The sequence below is a fragment of the Myotis myotis genome, unplaced genomic scaffold (genome assembly GCF_014108235.1).
Source record: "Myotis myotis isolate mMyoMyo1 unplaced genomic scaffold, mMyoMyo1.p scaffold_m19_p_1, whole genome shotgun sequence".
NCBI lineage: Eukaryota > Metazoa > Chordata > Mammalia > Chiroptera > Vespertilionidae > Myotis > Myotis myotis.
This window is the reverse complement of record NW_023416313.1, coordinates 91,449,790-91,469,040: the sequence shown is the minus strand read 5'-3', so window position 1 is coordinate 91,469,040 and position 19,251 is coordinate 91,449,790. Positions and strand designations below refer to the sequence as shown.

At 37.1% G+C, this 19,251-nt stretch overlaps 1 protein-coding gene across 1 annotated transcript in view; it reads left to right on the top strand.

Annotated features, from left to right (window-relative positions):
- The window catches only part of GPR158 (G protein-coupled receptor 158), a 383,045-nt gene extending 364,086 nt beyond the window's left edge, over positions 1-18,959 (top strand). The window contains exons 8-11 of the mRNA XM_036344876.1: positions 6,645-6,783; positions 9,970-10,075; positions 13,670-13,816; positions 14,609-18,959. Coding sequence (XP_036200769.1) covers positions 6,645-6,783; positions 9,970-10,075; positions 13,670-13,816; positions 14,609-16,063 — 1,847 coding nt within the window. The 3' untranslated portion in view covers positions 16,064-18,959. The remainder of the gene's footprint in view (positions 1-6,644; positions 6,784-9,969; positions 10,076-13,669; positions 13,817-14,608) is intronic.
- Positions 18,960-19,251: the final 292 nt, after the last annotated feature.

Sequence of the window (19,251 nt, the reverse complement as noted above, 5' to 3'; positions counted from 1 at the left end):
ACTGGGATTTGAGCTGTTTGGAAGCGTTATGGAAGTTGTTTGATTTAATACTCAATGATAACTTTGCACTGCCCACTATATTATTACAATAAAAGCATAACAGAAAAGAACGTTAAAAAAAACACTTAGAAATCAAACCTGAAAGCCTCTTCATTTATGTATTTATTTATGCCATGAAAAAATAATTTTCAAAGGGGCTAAGAAGGGTAAAATGTTATTAACACAAAATGTTTCTGCAGCATGGCAAAACAGGGCACTACAGCGTGAGAGACATTTGTACTTTGAAGTTTTTTCCTCCGCCCTCCTGTGTGGTCTTAGATCCCAGAGCAGAGTCATCTTCAGGGTCAAAGAACTGATATTCCTTCTCACTTCTTTCTTTGACCTTTTGGAAAGACAACTTGAGATTACTTTCATTATGGTACATTAATTCATTAAAGGTTATGGTAGTTAAGTTTTAAACTGAGTGTTATCCTTTATAGATTAAAAATAAAAAATACATCAGTTTTCTGAGAGTCCTATTTGGTTCCCTTTTTAACTGTACTTGTGCCTTCCATCAAAATAATTTCACACCAGAAATTATTTTCTAAAGCAGAAGCACAACACATATTTCAACTCCCACGTAATAGCACTGCAAAATTTGGTAACATCTGCATATTTTCTTTACTAATTGCAGTGTTAGTCTGAAGTTAATTATATGAAACTGATTTTTTCCAACACAAATTTTACATATCACATTTAGTTTAATTGGTACTTTGAATAATAAATTGTTTTTCAGCTAGAGCATATTGTTTGATATTGCTAATGAAATGATTTTTAATGTTCAGCTTAGCTATTACAGAGTATTATTTTGTTTTATACTTTTAAATATAATGCTCTATTGTAGCACACTAACCTTATAACTACTTTTCTTTTTCAAAATCTTCAGTATAACATTATATAAAAGCACTGCAATAACAGATTGGAGATAGTTTTTATAATTCAGCTACATATGAATCCTTTAATTACAGCATATTTTTGTGCTAGTATTGTGTAATATTTTTGCATTCACCATTCTTGAGTGCTATGAGCAGTACCATGCACACACTTAGTGGTTCTATACACACATCCATAAATGGGGTTTGGGCCCTGAAATGTGAGATGGAATGGCAAGGTAACAAAGTCTACATCTCAAAATCATAAAGTTGATGTCATTTCTATTCATTCAATTCAACGAATATTTATTATATCATGTATATATGTGCTCAGTTCTGGTACTGTCATCTATGTGGGCAAGGGTAGAAAAAATAATTAAGAGACTCAATTCTTGCCCTAGAGGAGGTAATAACTATTTGAGGTTGAGATGAGGAACAATATTCTTCCTTCCAATTATATAGATTGTCCCAAAAATGTATACACACACTTTGAATAATTATAAAGGTGGTGTTCATTAAATTTCATTTTATTTTCAAAATTGAGCCGTCAAGTGTTAGAGTGTATATACATTTTTGGGGCGCCCTGTACATTGTGTGGCATTATTCTCTGCATTGTGTGGTATAGATAGTACAAACACTGTGAGAGACTAAAGGAAGGAAAATTCAATGTAAGCCAGAATCATTTCAGGTGGCCTTGTGATGAAAGCGTGACCTTAATTGGACGTTAAAAAATTGGTTAGTATTTGGAAATGAGGGTGAGAGGAGATTTCCTGTGTGAGCAGTAGCTGGAACAAAGACACAGAAGCAAGAAGGGCCTTTGAAGTGTTCAGAGGACAATGAATCTTGCTGGGTCAGCTCAGAGTTCATGTTGGGGAGCACTGGGAGATCATGTTGGATATATAACATAAAGTCATAGAGGGCTTGGAATGCCAGAACCAAGCATTTATAAAAATAATAGTGCACCACTGAAGATTTCTGAATGAAGATGCATGCAATACCTGACCAAAGGCTGGCTTGAAGGTCAGAGACTAGACAAGAAGTCAAGGTCTAAGAAATATAAAGCACAAAAGAGTAAAGCCAAGGAATGTGGGTGGATAGCATGAAGCCTGAGCTTCAAGAAAGTCTTAAAAGTGAGGCTATGCCTGCTCTGGCAGGAATCCCTTGTAGTCCTACTTTTGGGTCAGGAATTATTTCCATGCTCATAAGTGGGTATGAATGAATATTCTAATGGAAGTGTGAATCAGTTAACCAAAAGGGAGTTGCAGAGTTTTGGATAAATCCTGATATGATCAAAGTGGACTTTTAGAAAAATGAACCTGTTACTGTTAGGAAGGAAGGATTAACACAGGATGAAGCCAGGTTTATATAGGGTGGTTGAAAAAATGGTCATAACAAATACGTAAACTGATAGGGGCTTAGGCAGGGATTGTAATTGTGGGCACTGAGAGGAATGATAAATATTAAAAATAACTCAAAGTAGAGAAGTGTCAATAAAAAGCAGCTCTGAGGTTTTAACCCTGGTACAGATGCAATAGTAGTACCATGGACAGAAATAGAAGTTAGGAAAGGACGTTATAAATGAAGACCTCAGCATTTCCTGGTTTGCTTTTCCTGACCCAGTAGAGTTTGACTGGAAAGAACATTCCTAGTGCACGGTAGGGGGGTAGGGGTGGGGGGTTGCTAACATCCTATATAATAAAGGGGTAGTATGCAAATTGACCATCACTCCAACACACAAGATGGCCACCCCCATGTGGTCAAAGATGGCCACCACAAGATGGCCAGCAGGGGAGGGCAGTTGTGGGCGATCAGGCCTGCAGGGGAGGGCAGTTAGGGGTGACCAGGCCAGCAGGGGAGGGCAGTTGGGGGCAATCAGGCCTGTAGGGGAGGGTAGTTAGGGGTGACCGGGCCTGCAGGGGAGGGCAGTTTAGGGGCTTCGGGCAGGCAGGGGAACAGTTCAGCATTGATCAGGCTGGCAGGGGAGTGGTTAGGGGGTGATCAGGCTGACAGACAGAAGCAGTTAGAGGCAATCAAGCAGGCAGGCAGGTGAGCAGTTAGGATCCGGCAGTCCTGGATTGTGAGGGGGGTCCCAGATTGGAGAGGGTGCAGGCTGGGTTGAGGGGGACACACACACACACACACACACACACACACACACTCATTCACACACCCAGTGCACAAATTTCATGCACCGGGCCTCTAGTACTGAATAATTGGGACCTCCACTAAATTCCATGGAGATCTTTTTTCTCCATTAAACTGTGTGTTAATGAGTCTCAAAATTCTGTGATAGATTTCTGGTCAAGTTTTTTAGAAAAAAACTAATAACTTTAAAACATACACACAAACACACACATACACACACAAAAATGAAAAAAAACAAACCCCACAAAAACAAAAGAGAATGGTCCACAAAACATTCTTCTTTCCTTCTGAAGGATTTTATGATGCATTGTAATTATCAACCAGACTTTTATTCCAAAATTTAAATGGCCAATTGAGACAAATAGTTCTGAGACCGTTCTTCCACCACTGATTAAGAGTGGGATGGCAGGTATTGGGATAATATTTATTTAACCTTCTGAGCTTTCTGGGCAAACCTGTGACTTTCCCAGCTCCAGATGCCTTCTTGCCCACTGCTCTGGGGATGCCCACAGAAACTGTCTTACATTGCGAACAGCAAAACAGCCCAGAGGAGGGTGGTCAGAGAAGCTCTCAGCACACATGGCCTTGTCAGGAACCATACCAGTGATGACAGCATCACCAGATTTCAGGAAGTTTGGGCCATCTTCCAGCTTTTTCCCAGAAGGATGATCAATCTTCTCAGCTCAGCAAATTTGTGAGCACTGTGAGCTGGGTATCAACCCAGCACAGGTGCATATCCAGCGCTGATTTGGCCTGGATGGCTCAGGGCAATCACCTGAGCTGTGAAGCCAGCTGCTTTTAGGGGTGGGTCATTTTTGCTGTCACCAGACACGTTGTCAGGAGAAACATCTTTGACAGACACATTCTTGACAATGAAGCCCACACAGTCCCAGATGAGCTTCATTCAAAGCTTCGTGTTGCATTTCAACAGGCTTTACTTCAGTTGTAGCATTGACTGGAGCAAAAGTAACCACCATGCCATGTTTAAGACCACCATTCTCCCCTCAGCCCACAGAGACAGTACTAATAGCACCAATTTTATTGAAACCCTAGACCAGTGGTTCTCAACCTTCTGGCCCTTTAAATACAGTTCCTCATGTTGTGACCCAACCATAAAATTATTTTCGTTGCTACTTCATAACTGTAATGCTGCTACTGTCATGAATCGTAATGTAAATATCTGATATGCAGGATGGTCTTAGGCGACCCCTGTGAAAGGATCATTCGACCGCCAAAGGGGTCGTGACCCACAGGTTGAGAACCATGGTCCTAGAGCAGTGATGGCGAACCTTTGAGCTCGGCGTGTCAGCATTTTGAAAAACCCTAACTCTGGTGCCGTGTCACATATAGAAATTTTTTGATATTTGCAACCATAGTAAAACAAAGACTTATATTTTTGATATTTATTTTATATATTTAAATGCCATTTAACAAAGAAAAATCAACCAAAAATAATGAGTTCGCGTGTCAACTCTGACACGCGTGTCATAGGTTCGCCATCACTGTCCTAGAGGGACAGATGCAGGGGCTTGTCAGTCGGATGAATTGGTGGTAGGATGCAATCCAGAGCTTCAAGCAGTGTGCTTCCACTGCATTGCCATCTTTACGGTTGACTTTCCATTCCTTGAACCAGGGCACGTTAGCACTTCCGCTGCAGCATGTTGTTGCCATTCCAATCAGAAATTTGGCACAAACGCTACTATGTCAGGGTTGTAGCCAATTTCCATATGGCAGGTTCTTCCTTAACAATTTCCTCATATCCTTTCTGACTATAGAGTGGCTCAGTGGAATCCATTCTGTTAATGTCAACAACTAGTTGTTTCACACCCAGTGGTGTGTAAGCCAGAGGGCATGCTCACAGGTCTGCCCATCCTTGGAGAGAGATACCTGCTTCTAATATACCAACACCAGCAGCAACAATCAGGACAGCACAGTCAGCTTGAGAAGTGCCTGTAATCATGTTTTTGATACAATCTCTGTGTCCTGGGGCATCAATGATGGCCACATAATGGTTGCTGGCCTCAAGTTTCCACAGGGAGAGACCAGTGGTGATACCACGCTCATGTTCAGCTTTCAGTTTATCCAAGACCGAGGCATAGTACTTGAGGGAGCCCTTCTGCGTCTCAGCAGCCTCCTTCTCAAATTTTTCCATGGTTCTTTTGTTGATCCTGCCACATTTGTGAAAGATGCTGGAATCTACATGTGCAATGAGATGTTGATATGAGTCTCTTCCTTTCCCATTTTGGCTTACATTTAGCAGTGGTTTTTAGGACACCTGTGTTCTGGAGGCAAAACCATTGCAAAAATAGCCTCATGGAGATCTTGGAGTGAATTATTTTTTTTTCCTTTCGCTTCTGACCATATCAGGGCTTTAGACTAACTCCTGACAATGTGTTTGAAGGGATTTTCAATAACTGGGGCACTACCTATTGTTTAAATATTGGTGGAAATATGCTAAAAATTGGGCAGGTAAAACACAGAAGAATGGATATCAGTGTTTCAGTATATAAGTAGTTACTTCTAGGTAATGCATTGATAAATGTTTTCTTCAAATTAGAGCTTTCTTCTTATTAATTAGATATTATCTTTCAATGAGGTCATGTCAGTAAGACAAATAAAATGGGCTGTAAGGGTACTGGTCATAAGTAGTTAAAACAGCAATGTTCAGTTTGTAAAAAAAAGGTCAAGTGGGATGTTAAACGATAAGAACCATGTATTTAATGTTTATGGTTTTTTAAATTTATTTTTCTAACTTACTATGGCAGACAGTATGTTAAATGCTTTATATACATTATTTGATTTCATTAGAATGTAATCCCATGAAATATGTATTTTTATTATCCTCATGTTTCAGATAAGGAAACTGTGGCCAGAGAGGTTAAATTCAGATTATGCAAAGTTAATTGGGGATTGAGCCAGGATTCCCACCCAGGTCCAGTGAGGTTCTGAAACCCTTCTTAACTGCTACACTGTGTTAGTCTCTTCTGGTTTATGCCGACAAACAAGGTGGTTGTGAATTTTACTAAGCCCTCAGCACTCCACTTACCTATCCTGTGTGAAGAAATAATGGTTCATTTACAAAACATTCCACTGAATGTTTAGCAGCCTGTTTTCTCACATTTCTGGAAATAGATTTTGTAATATATTAAACCAAATTCAATGCAGTAATAACCTAAATGTCTAGAAGTTGCATAGAAACACATTAGCATGCTTTTGTTGCCTGATGACTTTATTTTGACTCAGATATTCTATGAACGTCTTAAACTTTGGTTGGCAATGTAGAAAATTATTTTACAGTTGTTTTAGGGAAAAGCCAGGTATTAACAAAAAAATTAATCTGAGACAACAAACACTGTTTTAAAAAATAATAATAATAAAGTATACCTTTGAAAAATCTTCTATACACTGAATACAATTTTAAATTTAATTTATAGCATATATTTATATGTGAATGATATTTATATGCATCTATTTCTAAATTTATGTTTTTATAATAGAAACAACGTGCATGCTAAAGAACTTAAATTTTACTTTTTTCTTCACCTTTAAAACTAATGGAAAGTTGTTTGTTTGTTTTTGTTCTCACAGCTGAATTTTTATTCCTCTTGTGGGGTGTTTATCTCTGCTATGCAGTGCGGACAGTCCCATCAGCATTTCATGAGCCACGCTATATGGCTGTTGCAGTTCACAATGAGCTGATTATCTCTGCTATATTCCATACAATTAGGCAAGTGATCTGTAGAGCTAGAAAATATTTGTTTTATTCTTCTGATGTGTTGCAGTTTAATTTAAATAGCAAAATTTGGTTAATGGAAATTTGAATAATAGAAAGATTTAGGAAGATGATATTTTATAATTTTATTAATTTCTTTGGGTCAGAAATAGCAAATGAATATAGTTTTTAAAAAATATCTATTTTTATTGATTTTAGAGGGAGGAAGAAAGAGGGAAAGAGAGATAGAAACATCAGTGATGAAAGAAAATCATTGGTTGGCTGCCTCCTGCATCAATGGGGATCAAGCCGGCAATTCCAGCATGTGCCCTGACTGGGAATCAAACCATGACCTCCTGGTCCATGAGTTGACACTCAGCCACTGAGCCACACCGACCGGACTATAGTTTTGTAACTCTGCTGTTCTTAGTTCCTTCTGATAGGATATTTATTACCTTCATTTATTTTGAAGGTTAACTCACTTATGTTAAGGCCCTTACAGAGATGTCATTGAATATCATTTATGATATGTAATACTTTTTGTTCTGAAGATATAAGGCAATACATACATACATTACAAAGTAGATTTAAATTGTCTATGTTTTCAGTCATGTTTAATATGCTGATTTATACTTTCAAAATTTTAGTACTCAGAGAGACAACATATGTGTGTGAATTCTGCTGAATTCAAAACAAACAAAAACCACTTCAACCTGATGACTCTATTTCTGTGTGCAATGAAGTTTTGTCATCATTGCATTTTAGCAGTGATGTTCAGTGGTAAGAATGTATGGCACGGCCTGACATTTTTTGATGTCACAAGTATCTCTCTAGTCAATGAGTACAAAGGAAGAAAAAGGTGGCTTATGATAAGTGAACAAAATGAAATATGTATGGCTTATCTTCTGGGAATTTTCACCTGATTCATATTTGAAAATGAATTGAAAAATTCAGAGAGGACCAAAAATAAAAAAAATAAAAAGAAAGAAAGAAAAAGAAAAGAACAGGAACATTATAATTTAAAAAAACATAAAAAAATATGTCATTCAATTTCACATCATTATTAAAAGTTAGGATACACTAAAAAATGTAATTAGAAACTTTGAATATTTGTCTTTATCCTCAATAGAAAAATAAAGATTGATAATAATGGAAGTCAGGGTGGCAGGTTATGAATCTGTGGAAGTTTTGTAGGATCATTATCATCTTTCACTTTAATAAATAATCATAAAATGATATCTTGCACTTCTAGAAATAGCTGACGCCAGAGAGGAATAGGGCCACAGGCATAATGTACTTTTAAAACTTTTAGTAAGAAACAGAGGTATTTATGATGACAGCCCTGAAATGCCATCAAAGAGCCAGAATCAAGGTAATTTGACTTCTCACTTTTTCTTGCCCCCTAACAAGAGAGAAAGAAGAGACAGAGCACAAGAGGAAGGAAAGATGAGAAGAAAAATATGAAATTGCAAATAGACAAGGAGGAGAATTCTACTCAGACTAAAGATTCAAGGCTCCGAGAGCAGGTGCCCTTGTCCAAAACGCAGTGAGCGCCTGAGCGCGCTTTTCCTGGGCGCCTGAGCTCCACAGCCTCTACTTCTCTCCCAGGCCTTCTCCCAGGAAAAGCTGCATTTAGGTCGTTGCCAAGATATCAAGCACATAATTTCAAGATCTAACAAACATGCTGCTCTAAAAACATCTATAAATTAAATGTTACATTAGCAAACCAACTAAAGAGTTATAATCATTCAAGAAGGCTTATTACAGATGAGTTTAAATGTCTCCTATTGTCAGTGTGTAACTGCCATGCAAAGGGTTTCCCACTTCAACCCTATAATTACCTGCTATATTTCTTAGAACCAAATTAATTACCCCAAAAATTAAATCTGTTCAAAAGTTAAATAAAATGACCTATATTCTTTTCTATCTTGATTTACTTTTCATCATTAAATATTTTTTCAGTGAATTTTAAACTCTTAAGTAGAACACTGATTTTAAGGGGATGAGTAGAAAACAATAGGCAGTAATAATTAAGCCATGGATGCACAATTTATTATTTACACATGGACTGAATTCATAAATGCTTGGCTCTAATATTTATATAGTCCAAGTATAAGGAAACAATAACATAACAATTTAAATTAGGCAGATCAATTTTAGTAATATTTTCCTGGAATAAACTATTAAATAAGGCTTCTGAAATCAGCAAGGGTATTCCCTATCATTAGGACATATATACACTTTTTTGTCTGCTTAAGATATAAAATTATACATATGCATATAAATATGAGTATATATGCATATATGTATACATACATAAATGAAAATTATGACTCCATCTTATATACACATGTACTCTCATTCTTGCCAAATTGTCAGCTTGAACAAAAATAAATTACAAGGATTAAGTCTAGCAGGTGAAATAATGCAGAGGGCGGTTGCCCAGTCTGTTCTAATCCTTATTTATTGTTACTACCAGGCATAAAGCAAAGTTTTGAGAAAGTATAAAGATTTTTTATAAAGTTTGCTTTTATTCTTGAGCTCAATTTTCAAATATTCCTATGTTTCTGACTTTTGGAACTATCTTTTAAAAGTTGAAATACTCTTTTTAAAAATGAAGCTTTAAAACTACTGCAAAACCCAGTTTCTCTTGAGATATTTCTGGTCAGAACTGCAACCCGAAAACCCAGGTAGTAATTAAAAGTTAATTTAAGAATAATTGATATCAATATATGTCAAAATTATTTTTAAAAGATTCACCATTTTAATTCTAATTAATGCTTTTAAATAAAGAATGTAGACGCTAGAGTTATTTGGATATGTTTTACAACCCAATTTTGCCAGAAACCTTCAGTCAGTTTGTAACAACTCTTTTATTGAGTTAACATATGTTTGCTGCTTTTTCTTTGTAGATTAAACCTACACACAAAACAATTATCTGAGGAAATGCTTAGTACATTATATTTGTGCTGTCTTTCTAACTGGATAATAAATTATAGAGAGTTCACTATTATGCATTCAATTAGGGTTGCCTAGACCCTTGTTCTTCTATGATGAAAATATGTCATAGAAACAATATAATTTCTTTTTCCTGCTTCTTTTTATATTTTTCTTAATATATGGAGTTATAGAGCTTCCAAGCTTCTAGTGCTTTATGAAGAGATCTTGGTAGATTGCTAACTTGGTGAATTCTCATTTCAGATTTGTCCTTGCCTCAAGGCTTCAGTCTGATTGGATGTTGATGCTGTATTTTGCACATACTCATTTGACTGTGACGGTCACCATTGGGTTACTTTTGATTCCAAAGGTATTCCTCTGACATTACTTCTCTCTTCCAAGACAATTATCTTATGTGAGCCTCAAGTTGTTTCTCCTTTAAAACGACCTGGCAATCTAGGCAAAGGGAGGTGTGGAGATTTGCTTGACATCTAAAGTGTTTTTAAAGCTCCCTCCTCAGGAAACTAGGTGTCTGTTTGTTTGTTTTTTTGGGGGGGAGGATTTATTAAATATATCACATAGTTGTTAAATGACAATTAGTACAAAACCCATCATCTGCTTTAGTCCTTTTCCAAGTATTTTGATATCCAGTTATGTTTTAATTATTATGGATTCAAAGTGGCTTTCATAGTAGCTATAACATCAAAATAATTTTTAAAGATAATTATACTGTTCTAAGAATTCTCTTATTTTGGATTTATATTCAGAGAAATAATTTTAAACATTTGGACAATTTTTATTTAAATAGAAATAATTATAATATCATACATAGAAGAGTCTTGCTTAATAATGATAGATTATGACAAAGACTTATGTAGGCAGCATAATGAAGCAGGGAAAATGGGCCACGACTCAATACCTGGATCCTAAACTCAGACGAGCTATATAATATGATATTAGCCAAGACTTTTTATCTCTCTGAGTTTGTTTCCCCATCTATGACATGATCGTAATAGCAATAAGGTTGCCTGGAATGAAATAAAATATCAGAGAGCAAACGGATTATATAAATGACAGCATCATCATTATTTTCCTCTTTTCCAAGAGCTCAGTCTTGGCCACTGCCACACAATACTACATTAGCAGGGCTGAAACAAGAACTGTGATCTCTTGTCTTTCACCCCAGGCTTTACCTCAACCCTCAGACTTAACCAACACATTGAGATGCAGCCTGATTGAAAAGGCCAAATGATTATTTTTAAAAAGCAAATACCTATTTTATTCCTTATTTCAATTATACCAAAAAGCCACAATGTTCATGGATTAGTCTGTTACTGCGACTTATCTTAACCATTTTTATACATTGCATAGTATGATAACATTAGATGGATGCATACTCAGACTATTTATTCATTCATTCAATAAATTGTTATTGAGGTCCTAAGAAAATTGAAAACATAGGTTCATACAAAAACTTGTACATAAATATTCATAGTTGCACTATTGATTCTAACCAAAAAGTGGAAGTAACCCGAATTTCCATCAACTGATAAATGTATAAATAAAATGTGGTCTATCCATACAGTGGAATATTATTCAGCAATAAAAAGGAATAAAGCACTGATACATGCTATACCTTGTACAAAACTTGACAACATTTTGCTGAGTGAAAGAAGCCAGACACAAAAGGCCACATATTGTGTGATTCAATTTATATGAAAAGTCCCGGTTAGACAGCTCTATAGAGACACAAAGCACTTTAGTGGCTGTCATGGGCTAGGTTTAGTGGAGGACAAATGGAAATGACTGCTTAATGAGTTAAAGGTTTCTTTTAGGGGTGTTGAAAATATTCTGTAAGTCAACCTTGCAGATATACTAAAAACCATGAATTGTATAATTTTATGGTATGTGAATTATATCTCAATGACAGATAATTTAAAAAAAATTATTGAGGGGCTTTGCTAAGCACTGTTCTAGATCCTGGAATACAGTAATGGATAGATAAAAATCTGTGCTCTTGTGGTAATTATATTCTGAAGGACATTATGAGAAACAGAAAAGATAAATATCTGAAATAATATTTTAGAGAGAAGTACAAAGAAAGATTAAAAAGCAGGAAGTGGACCATATCTGACAAATAACTGTTTCTTAAACTCATGATAGTCTCTAAGCCTTTGCTCGAGAAAACAAAACAAACAAACAGACAAACAAAAAACACAAACAAAAAACACCTCCACTCTCATAAATAAGCTCCAGGTGATTTGACTAGTAGCATGGGATAATTAAAGGACAGGGACTATACTTTACTCATCTTTATGGCCTTAAGTTGATGGTACATGTTGGAACCACAAACATAAGTAGAGCAATGAAGGAAAGTCTCATCAGTTTCTGTGGTTTCTCAGCCAGTCCCAATTACAAAACAGTCATTGTTACTTAAAAAGAGAATTATCATTTCACATGGTATCTCTATTTATGTCTATTTTCCTACCCAAATATTTTAATGGACAATAACATTAAAATATCTTTATTATCAAAGGGTGATCTGTTAATTTTTTAAAAATATACTTTTATTGATTTCAGAGAGGAAGGGAGAGGGAGAGAGAGATAGAAACACCAATGATGAGAGAGAATCATTGATCTGCTGCATGCTCCCTACTGGGGGACCTAGGGATCGAGCCTGCAACCGGGCATGTGCCCTGATGGGGAATCAACCCATGACTTCCTGGTTCATAGTTCGACACTCAACCACTGATCCACACCTGCTGGGCAATGATCTGTTAATTTTGTAAAGGAACATTTGTAAAGGACTTGATGACAAGCTGGGAAAAGAGCACCCATGTTCTCTAAACTGTTCTCTCAATTTTCATAGGACAATCACTTGGTTTACATATTGTGTAAAGAGTGGCTGGGTTGTTTTAATTCTCCCTGCTTTCCATCATTTATCCAATTCACTTTTCCTCCCTTCTCCTTTTGAAGAATAGAGATAGTAAGAATACATGAAACTGAAAAATATCAAAACACCACATGAAAAATAATAAAAATATGTCAAAATATGATGAAGGAGGGGCTTAAGAAAAAAAATTAGGTAACTTCACTGACTCTTTTAATTTTGAACTTAGATACCATGTAGCCGAGTCCTTTGGGGGAGCAGTGCTGTGCTGAGAGGTCCATGCTTGCTTAAGACCTCACTGTCAACACTGCGAGGCTGGAATTCAGATCTCCTGCTCCCCGAGTCTTAAAAGAAACCTTTAAAAAATACTTGAAATTTCTTTTTAAATTACAGTGACATACAACATTATATTAGTTTCAGTGGCACAACATAGTGATTAGACATTTATATAACTTACAAATTGATGCCCCCGATAAGTCTAGTACCCACTTGGCACCATACATACTTATTACAATATTACCATGTATATTCCCTCTGCTATACTTTACATTCCTGTGACTATTGTATGACTACCAATTTGTACTTCTTACTCCCTTCACCTTTTGAAAGTAGACTTTTTTTGAAGCTCTGTGTTGTAGACTGAAAGTCACATTTCTGTGATCAGGGCCAATTGTGCCCAGAGGTGAAATACGGCCTCCCCTATGTGAAGCAACATGATAAACATGAGGCAGACCCTACTGTTCCAAAAAAAAAAAAAAAAAAAATTCCATCTGCTACTCTCAGAGAAAATTTCTGTGTATTCTTTACTTGTTTGCAAAGTGCAGATATTGTGGAAGAGGAGAAATATAAGTTGACACTGGGAGCCTAGATAAAAATCAAACAGGGAACAAAGTACCTCAAGTGTGTGACATGGAAAGCAAGACACTAATGTAGTGCAAAATTTTGTAAAGAGTTCAGTGAACAAATTCATCTAAGTTGAAGAAATGATAATAACGTTAGGACTTTTAGAAAATTTGTATTAAAATGCTATGTCTTACAGTAATGCCTAGAGCTCAGATTGAATATCTATTTCAGTTTTCACATTCAAGCAATAACCCACGCGATGACATTGCTACAGAAGCATATGAGGATGAGCTAGATATGGGCCGGTCTGGATCCTACCTGAACAGCAGTATCAACTCAGCTTGGAGTGAGCACAGCTTGGATCCAGAGGACATCCGGGTAACACCAGTATTTCTCTTCTATTTCAGATTAGTCCCATTTATACAGGCAAGCATGCGTGGGTTGGTGTTTATGTATGTCCATGCATGTGCATATGTGTGTTAGAAAGAAAGTGAAAAAATGTGTGCTTAGGTACAAACTGAAGACATAAAGTGCAGAGTTAATCCTGTTCTAAAACATGTAATCATGGTATAAATTAGAATGCACAAACCAATCTTGATAGTCTCAACTGACTTTTTGTCAGTCATAACGATAAACTTGTTATACATGTTCCATAATATGGTTTGTGACATTTTGCTGTGCGCAGAGAGCCTGGATTAATTAAAATAATCTGTGGCGATATGTCAGCATTTGGAGGAAGAAGATGCTTTTAGTATTTGATGGCCTGCCATCCCCTAAACGTAATCTAACATTAGGTACAACTTTATCAATGGCTACATGTTGCTTCCAATATTGTTGCAGGGATATGTTTTATCAGTAGACAATATAGTGTGTTTTATTATGGTCCAGGCTCAGTCTGGCCCACAAAACTTGCAAGTTCAAAATTCTTGCTCCATAAAGCAAGGCTAGCATGCATGGGTTTATGTCTTAAAGTGTCAACTCTGTGTGAAACCAAACACGAAATAATCAGAAAGTAAGAATGTGGAGAAAGTTGATGAGTAGAAGTGTTAGGTAGAGCTAAACAATTTCCATAAAGGGCTCAAGCTTATTGAATTAAAGTGACCATCAGTGATATTATTTGGGTGAAACACTAAATTCCACACCTCTGTGAATTTCCTCTTGTTCTGGCAGGATGAGCTGAAGAAACTCTATACCCAGTTGGAAATATATAAAAGGAAGAAGATGATCACAAATAACCCCCACCTCCAGAAAAAGCGGTGCTCAAAGAAGGGCTTGGGCCGATCAATCATGAGGCGTATAACTGAGATCCCAGAGACGGTCAGCAGACAGTGTTCCAAAGAAGACAAGGAATTCACAGATCACAGCACCGCCAAAAGCACTGCCCTCGTTAGGAAGAACCCACAAGAGTCGTCAGGTAACACTGGGAAACCCAAGGAGGAATCCCTGAAAAACCGAGTCTTCTCACTGAAGAAATCCCACAGCACTTATGATCATGTGAGAGACCAAACGGAAGAGTCCAATAGCTTACCCACTGAAAGCCAAGAAGAGGAAGCCACAGAAAAATCCACACTGGAGTCTCTGTCAGGTAAACAACTAACACAGACACTGAAAGAAAACAGCGAGGCTGAGTCCACGGAGTCTGTGCCTTTGGTGTGTAAGTCAGTGAGCGCTCACAATCTCAGCTCAGAGAAGAAGCCCGGGGGGCATCCCCGAACATCCATGTTACAAAAGTCTCTCAGTGTCATAGCAAGTGCCAAGGAGAAGACTCTTGGGTTATCTGGGAAAACCCAAACATCAGGTGTGGAAGAACGTGCTAGATCCCAGAAACCTCTGCCAAAAGATAAAGAGACCAACAGAAAACCCTCAAATTCAGATAACACAGAGACTAAAAATTCTGTCCCCCAAAACTCTAATAATTTGGAAGAGCCGAGAAAACCTCAGAAATCTGGGATTATGAAGCAACAAAGGCCCAACCCCCCTACTGCTAATTCTGACATGAGCCCAGTCACCACCCAGATGAAGGAAAACTGTGACATAGGGGAAGTGTGCCCTTGGGAGATTTATGACCTGACCCCTGGTCCTGTGCCTTCAGAATCAAAAGTTCAAAAGCATGTATCTATTGCGGCTTCTGAAATGGAGAAAAACCCAACCTTTTCCTTAAAGGAGAAATCTCATCACAAGCCCAAGGCATCGGAACTATGTCAGCAATCCAATCAGAAGAGCATAGACAAGGCTGAGGTCTGCCCTTGGGAGAGCCAAGGTCAGACCCTTTTTGAAGATGAGAAGCGTTTGATTTCTAAGACTCAGGTTCCCCCAGGGAGAGCAAAGGATGAGAATGGTGGTCAGCATTGTGCAGCCACTGTGTGTGCTGGGCAATATGAAGAACTGCCCCCCAAAGTTGTAGCATCAAAAATAGAGAATGAAAATCTCAACCAATTAGGAGACCAGGAAAATAAGACATCTTCCTATAATTCAAGTAATAATTTTCAGCAGCCTTTCACATTGCGAGCTGAGGTGTGTCCTTGGGAATTTGAGACCCCAGGTAAGCCAAATGCCGAAAATAGTGTAGCTTTACCTGCCTCTTCGACTTTAAATGCGAATAAGGTAGCAGGCTCTCGAAAATAAGAGATCTGGGATACTTTTCAAAATAGCATTCCCAGAAAGAAAAAGAAGAAACCCTGAATTTGATAAGACTGAAGATAGAAAGATCAAAAGTTCCCAAAGAGTATTTGTCAATCAGGGAAAACATGGAAGGCATGGGTGGAGGAAAACTAAGGGGGGGAGAGAGAGATCATCATGGGGAAGTTAGACTGGCCCCAAAGTCTTTCCCTGTAACACTAGGAAAATCTTTACATTCAGCATGTTTAGAGGAAGTAGCCCTCAGTGTCTGCCCCGACCAATATTTACCCATGGGACTTTGGAGATCCTAAGCCAGGCAAACCAGAAGACACAGAAGAGGTATGAGATTTGCAAAGAAGAAGGTATAAATGAATATGACGGAAATTCTAAGTAGCTGACGGAAAAGAACTTACTTTACCTATATAATCTTGATAGCATTGCTAACTTAATGCATCCCAGAATACCTTTTATATCAATGATTGCTCTCATTTTCTTATAAATGTATGTTTCAGTACATTGTTGTGTCTCATATTCAAGCATTCCAGATTGTATAATTTTTGCAAATAACTTTGATATTATGTGACACACATTTATGCAATCTTCAGCTACTCAATTGTTCTTGCAACTTACAGAATACCTGTTATCTATCAACTTTAATTGATTCTTGAAGTATAGTAAGCTTTCTCTGGCTTGGGAAGTCATAATTGTTATGAAAAAAATATTTCAGTTTTGTGACTTATATATTGCAAATTTGGATTAACTATTATTTCACTTCATGGTTTGTTATACTGTCTTAATCAGGGTTTTTAATACAAGTCACGTTACTTGTTTTGCACTTCTCGTTAGGACTGAGAAGCTTTATTAATATCGAAGATCAAATGGTCCTACATAGTCTTATGTCTCAATTAGTTAAGGACAACTTATCTATTGTTTGAAGTCAGAGATAGATGATGCCTTCATTCCAAATAATTATCCCTTTTAACTCTTTCAGTATTTCACACTTAGCAGCATTTTATAAGGAAGAAACTAAGAGTGAGAACAATATACTGTGCATTATTATTACCATTGGAAAGGGAAGACTCTAGGAATGACATGAGAATTACTGTAGAGCCAGGAAATTTGCCTTTCAAAGCAGATGGAAAGGGAGCTCCTGATAGCACTTTCAAGGGGTTATTTTTTTAAAGAAAAAAATTATGATTACATCAATATTATTATATGGTGTATTTTTATTGTGCATACTAAATATAGAATATTTTCAATGACCTTAAAGTATTTATTCTCATAAACTCTTATTCATTGCTTCAGCTAGGGCTAGAACTTGCTGGGCTCAGATCCCAAAGAGATTTATAACCCGGTTTATCCCAAGCCTATAAGGTGGTATGGGCTCATCCTTCTCCCAAGCACTTGAAAACGTACAAGTCCTGCAAATGGCCATTGTGAACCGTCTAGTTCAAAATGTAAAATGCAGAGGTTTATTTGCAAGGAAGAACAATCCCCAAAGCATATTTCATACAATTTATTTCACTCCACCCTGGTCACTTGCTGTGAAAATCCTAAGTTGCTGACTTGGCCCTGTTGGTGTGACTGTACAAGGGAATTCTATTTCAAAGCTCAGTTTCACTGTATTTAAAGATGAGTCACTTAAACATGGGACCCAGACTTCCCTTTCTCTCACCCTAAACACTGACATCTCAACGGCTTATCTGGCCAGGACACTTCCAGCAGAAGTAACTTTTTGATTTCATGAGCAACAAGGGACACATGCTAGGAGGATAAAAGATGAGAAAGGGAATCAGAGATGGATACAGGGTTTTTCTTGGAGAATAGCATTCTCAGTGGATGATAAAAATGAGGACTTCTTTGCATTCATTATCAAAATTTCCTCAATGGTTTTTATTCAGGAGTAAGTGAGCCCTTCACCATGTTGCAAAGCTGTGCACAAATCTCCCTCACCCGGTTCCTCACTTTGTGCATTACTCAGGTTTGTGGGTAGGTTTGAAGACAGGAATTCTATTTTTCTGTGTGTTTCCTTCATTTATTTTCTCTTCCCTTCCTTTTCAATCAAGGCCTATCTACTTGGTAACTTAGAAATACAATGTTATGGTGTATTTGTGTACCTGTTTCTAGATCCACGTACTTGTTTATGTCTGAGATCAGTTAGCACTTTATTCACTTTTTGAGAAATAAGCAGTCAAGCATCAGTGACTTTTTATTGCACTTCAGAGTAATCCTGCTTCAGGTGTGGCTTAAAGAAGATTTGCCAAAGTTCACCTTAGTCTATAGATTTTTCTCCACCAGCATAAATCAGCAAGAGTGCTTAGGGTCTTTCCTAGAGTTTCATTGTCATTACTTGTCGCCGAGAGAAGTTGAAATCTATAATCTATAATTCTTGAGTTTATTTTCCCAGATTGATAATAAGGAAGTGATATAAACACTAATAAGGTCACAAACACTTGCTAGGTTGTCCTTCTCAGTGCATGTGCGAGCTGCATCCTGTCCTTGTTTTTAAGCCAGGGTTTATAAATAATTAGATTTATACCAATTTAACAGAACTGTATATTTTATGCCAGAATTAAATGCTTTACGACATGAATTATAACTCAACCCATTGTAAACTTTGGTGGCAATATGGATTTGAAACTGGACAGTTCTCTTGTATTTGCTTCATAAGTTTCTGCATGCAAGTGATGACAGGTAGGACTGAAAAAACACTGCCTTTGACTTCTAGCATTTAGTAACCGAGAGCTGTAGAGTCTATAAAGCTATAAGTCTCTTCACTCACTCTGTGGTTATTCTGAAACTATTATCTGAAACCCACCATGAAATGTTTGGTAAATTTATGTTGTGACATGTTGCAGCATGTAAATAATTATAACATCTCTGCAATAAAACATTTATATGAAAGTGATTTGTGGTGATTTGTATGTTCATCTATTGAAAATCAAGTTGATTTTCCCTAGCCAACTTTAGAAAGAATCCTATATATCTTTGGCTTTGGCACACTTATGTACATACATTCTCATATTGCCTATTTATAGGAATGTATGATGAGCCAAATGTGGTCTCAAACATACAGGTAACAATTTGGAGCCAATAAAACCTGTTAGGACCAGTGCTTTTGACTTAAAAAAAGCTCTACCTACCTTAAGCTACCTTTTTTTAATTTACTCAACACATATACCAGGCAATCAGCT